A 4,822-nucleotide genomic window follows, 5' to 3' on the forward strand; every position below is an offset into this window, starting at 1 on the left:
GTTTGTTGGGGAGGACGATGTACAGCGAGCTTTACTCTGTATCTAACCCCGTGCTGTCCCTGTCCTGGGAGTGTTTGATGGGGGACAGTGTAGAGGAAGCTTTACTCTGTATCTAAACCTGTGCTGTCCCTGTCCCTGGGAGTGTTTGATGGGGGGACAGTGTAGAGGGAGCTTTACTCTGTATCTAACCCCGTGCTGTCCCTGACCAGGGAGTGTTTGATGGGGAGGACGATGTAGAGGGAGCTTTACTCTGCATCTAACCCCTGTACTTCCCCTGTCCCTGGGAGTGTTTGCTGTCTTCAGGTATTTGAGAACTGAAACTATTTCCTGTCGTTTTGAGCCGAATTCTGGAAGGTGAGGGAGGTATTCATTACTGTTTAGTGTCTCCCCTCTCTGCGTGCATTCCTCACTTGGTAACCCAAATTGTGGGGATTCACAATGGTCACCATGCTGTTGAAGGGGAGATAGTTGGGTTCCTTTATCCGAGAGGATTATTGCCGAGCTTCCGCATGGTACAAATATTCCATCAGATACTGTGGCACCACACAAAGTTATAAAAATATTTATTGGTGCAGTATCTAATTAAAAATGACCTTTGATTGTGGAGCTGGACTGGTGATTATACGAGGAGCAACATTGAAATACACTGTGCCGGTAAGGTGTTACACACAAGAGTTTTTCTTTGGCTTCCTCAGAAATGATTTCTGTATTCCCTCCGGGTGTGTAGCAGCAGTCTGGTGATGATCAAATCCTCCTCAGAGTGGGAGGATTCCTCAAAGGTCCTAATAATCAAGACTCAGTAAAAGTGCAGTCCCCCGTTTGATCCAGTGATCGGGTGGCTTGTCTCCAGTTTTCAGCTCAATCCCCACCACAAACGACGTGTGTCGGCTGCTTCCTGATCTCTGGGAGTAGTAATAACATGGACAGGAATAGATCCCTAGAGGAATAATGGAATAAATATGATTTGTGGCCCTGGGGATGTCCAAGAGCAAAGCTCTGCCTGTTCCTGTATGAACCTGGCCCTCTCTGGCAATGAAGAACTCTCACCTTGTGTGTTACCCTCCTCTCAAGACCACACCCAGCCCCTCGCCATTACCTTTGCCAGACTTTTTCTTGTTTTCCACTGGTTTGAAATGAATCGATGGCATGGCACAGACCAGTTGCATGGGTTCAGCTTCCACCAGGCAGGCATTCCTCTTGTCCCATCCTGCTCCTTGGAGGAACATGCCCCTCACATAGACACCATCCTGTGGAAGAGAGGGCAGACCGATGAGCAGCTGGCAGTGCCAAACATTCATGGCAGCACCGATATTACAAAGAGGGGATGGGGTGGAAACAGAAGGCAGAAAGGGATAGGAGAGGAGCAAGGATGGGAGTGGACTTGGACTCTGCTACACATTGAGGGTGAGGTCCGGTGGAACGCAAGCTCATTCACACTAAGACTGGACAGTAAGTTAAATCTGACTTTGACATTAAATTACAAGAGCTGATTGAAATCCATTCTCCTTCAGCATTTGCTCACAGTTTAAACTCACATTTTGCCCTGAGTGGGACTTGAAGACCTACCCTAATGTTCAGGGAGCACCGCATTGTCGGAGGGTCAGTGCTGAGGGAGCGGGCACTGTCGGAGGGTCAGTGCTGAGGGAGCAGGCACTGTCGGAGGGCCAGTGCTGAGGGAGCGGGCACTGACGGAGGGCCAGTGCTGAGGGAGCGGGCACTGTCGGAGGGCCAGTGCTGAGGGAGCGGGCACTGTCGGAGGGTCAGTGCTGAGGGAGCGGGCACTGTCGGAGGGTCAGCGCTGAGGGAGCGGGCACTGTCGGAGGGTCAGTGCTGAGGGAGTGCCGCACTGTCGGAGCGTCAGTGCTGAGGGAGTGCCGTACTGTCGCAGGGTCAGTGCTGAGGGAGTGCCACACTGTCGCAGGGTCAGTGCTGAGGGAGCGTTGCACTGTCAGAGGATCAACACTGAGAGAACGCTGCACTGTCGGTGGGTCAGTGCTGAGGGAGTGCCGCTCTGTCGGAGGGTCAGTGCTGCACTGTCTGAGGGGTTAGCGCTGAGGGAGCGCCGCACTCTCAGAGGGTCAGTGCTGAGGGAGCGCCGCACTGTCAGAGGGTCAGTGCTGAGGGAGCGCCGCACTGTTGGAGGGTCAGTGCTAAGGGAGCGCCGCACTGTCGGAGGGTCAGTGCTGAGGGAGCGCCGCACTGTCGGAGGGTCAGTGCTGCACTGTCGAAGGGGTCAGCGCTGAGGGAGTACCACATTGTCGGAGGGTCAGTACTGAGGAAGCGGGCAGTGTCAGGTGGTCAGTGCCCACAGCGTGCCGCACTGTCCGAGCTGAGGGCACGCCACACTGTCGGAGGGTCAGTGCTGACGGAGTGCCGCACTGTCGGAGGGTCAGTGCTGAGGGAGCGGGCACTGTCGGAGGGTCAGTGCTGAGGGAGCGGGCACTGTCAGAGGGTCAGTGCTGAGGGAGCGGGCACTGTCGGAGGGTCAGTGCTGAGCGAGTGCCGCACTGTCGGAGCGTCAGTGCTGAGGGAGTGCCGTACTGTCGCAGGGTCAGTGCTGAGGGAGTGCCACACTGTCGCAGGGTCAGTGCTGAGGGAGCGTCGCACTGTCAGAGGATCAACACTGAGAGAAGGCTGCACTGTCGGTGGGTCAGTGCTGAGGGAGTACCGCTCTGTCGGAGGGTCAGTACTGAGGGAGCGCCGCACTGTCGGAGGGTCAGTGCTGCACTGTCTGAGGGGTTAGCGCTGAGGGAGCGCCGCACTGTCAGAGGGTCAGTGCTGAGGGAGTGCCGCACTGTCAGAGGGTCAGTGCTGAGGAAGCGCCGCACTGTCGGAGGGTCAGTGCTGAGGGAGCGCCGCACTGTCGGAGGGTCAGTGCTGCACTGTCGAAGGGGTCAGCGCTGAGGGAGTACCACATTGTCGGAGGGTCAGTACTGAGGAAGCGGGCAGTGTCAGGTGGTCAGTGCCCACAGCGTGCCGCACTGTCAGAGCTGAGGGCATGCCACACTGTCGGAGGGTCAGTGCTGAGGGAGTGCCGCACTGTCGGAGGGTCAGTGCTGAGGGAGTGCCGCACTGTCGGAGGGTCAGTGCTGAGGGAGCGCCGCACTGTCGGAGGGTCAGTGCTGAGGGAACATTGCATTGTTGGTGATGAATTATTTCAGCTGAGGTTTTCAACTAAGGTACTGACTGTGGCCTTGGGACCTGTTTGAGTCATGATGAAACTGCTCAGATCACTATCTGTGCCTCAGCCAAAACCATCAAATATAGATGACAAGTTATGTGCCACCCTTGGTGCCTGTAGGACCCTGCAGTGTCCAGTATTTTTTATGTTCCAGTGCCGATTAAACTCCATTTGCTATAAAATGTTTTGGGATTGTACAGTGAGCTCAGACCATGTGGTATTGTGTGAAGTTAGTCTTTACTGTACCTTGGGTGGTTCCAGCAGGTTATTATCATCAACCACAGAAACTATAAATTCCCAGGACAGTGAGTCCACTGATATCTTGTGGGGAAGGAAGAGGTGAAAAAAATTATTTTTCTCATTGTTGAATTGAATTGCTGATAAATTCAATAAATTATAGAGTCTTACAGCACAAAAAATCCTCATCTCCACTGAGTTCTTTTGTTGATTTTGTATTGATCTGTGCTGTGCCCCTTTGATTACTGACCCTCGTGAGTCCCAACATCTCTGTTGTGTTGAGATCATCCCAATTTCCCCTCTTGACTAAAGAACCTCACCCCCATGTGCCATTCTCTGAAATCTGATGGAAACCCTTTCTGACGTCCCTCCAGCCAGCACTGACAACCCTGGGGTGTTCCACCTCTGTTCACTGTTGACTAGACCTCGGCAACTTTCAGCCAGTAGATTGTCAAACATCTCCGCTTGCCATTCTGAACTGTAGACAGCGATAGGCACAGGAAATCAGATAAAGTCAGAGCGATGTACAGCACAGAAAGACATCCTTTGGTCCAACTCGTCCAAACCAACCAGATAATCTAGTCCCATTTGCCAGAACTTGGACCATATCTCTCTAAACCCTTCCTATCCATATAACCATCCAGATACCTTTTAAATGCTGTAATTGTACCAGCCCTTAGGTCTCTTTTATATCTTTCCCCTCTTCCCCCTAAACCTTTGCCCTTGACTTCTGGACTCCCTTAGCCTGGGGAAAAGACCTTGCCTATTAACCCTATCCCTGCCCCTGATGACTTGATAAGCCTGTATAAGGTTAGCCCTCAGTCTCTGACAGCTCCAGGAAAGCAGCTAGTGCAGGATATGCTTACCGTGTTCTTGCGAGCTGCCAGCTGTAACACTGCAGTGAGGAATCCCGTGGGGAAGGTGAAACCAGAAATCCAGAAGATGATAGGTGGGTGTGTCGTCTCAGCCCATTTGGCCAGCTGCTCCACTCTGTGAACCAGGTCACGAGTCCAGGCTCCAAGTTGCTTCATTGAGGGGTAGGCCTGAAGGAAATGGATGGCAAGGCTGATGGCAGAGCCAAATGAACACAGAATGTGGGCTGAGGAACAAGCCTAAAACATGGGAAACTGTATGCTGCTGAGTATGTTGACTGATCAGATTGATTCATTCTAGCTACACAGCAGCTGCTATGATTAGCCCCACATCCACAACCATCCCCCACCGACCCTCAGTAACAGCAGTGTGTACCAGCTACAAGATGCACTGCAGAAACTCACCAAAGATCCTCAGGCAGCACCTTCCAAACCCACGGCCACTTCCATTCAGAAGGACAAAGGGGCAGCTGATACATGGGAACCCCACCCCCTGCAAGTTCCCCTCCGAGCCCCTCACTATCCTGACTTG

General features: G+C 53.1%; 1 protein-coding gene across 1 annotated transcript in view; it reads right to left on the reverse strand.

The window, feature by feature from the left end:
• Positions 1-381: 381 nt before the first annotated feature.
• The window catches only part of dnah2 (dynein, axonemal, heavy chain 2), a 330,858-nt gene continuing 326,417 nt past the window's right edge, over positions 382-4,822 (reverse strand). Inside the window, exons 82-85 of the mRNA XM_072591365.1 lie at positions 4,285-4,461; positions 3,428-3,502; positions 1,097-1,247; positions 382-937 (exon numbers count right to left, since the gene is read on the reverse strand). Of these exons, the coding sequence (XP_072447466.1) occupies positions 783-937; positions 1,097-1,247; positions 3,428-3,502; positions 4,285-4,461 (558 nt within the window). The 3' untranslated portion in view covers positions 382-782. The remainder of the gene's footprint in view (positions 938-1,096; positions 1,248-3,427; positions 3,503-4,284; positions 4,462-4,822) is intronic.

This window comes from Chiloscyllium punctatum, chromosome 21 (assembly GCF_047496795.1).
Source record: "Chiloscyllium punctatum isolate Juve2018m chromosome 21, sChiPun1.3, whole genome shotgun sequence".
Lineage (NCBI taxonomy): Eukaryota > Metazoa > Chordata > Chondrichthyes > Orectolobiformes > Hemiscylliidae > Chiloscyllium > Chiloscyllium punctatum.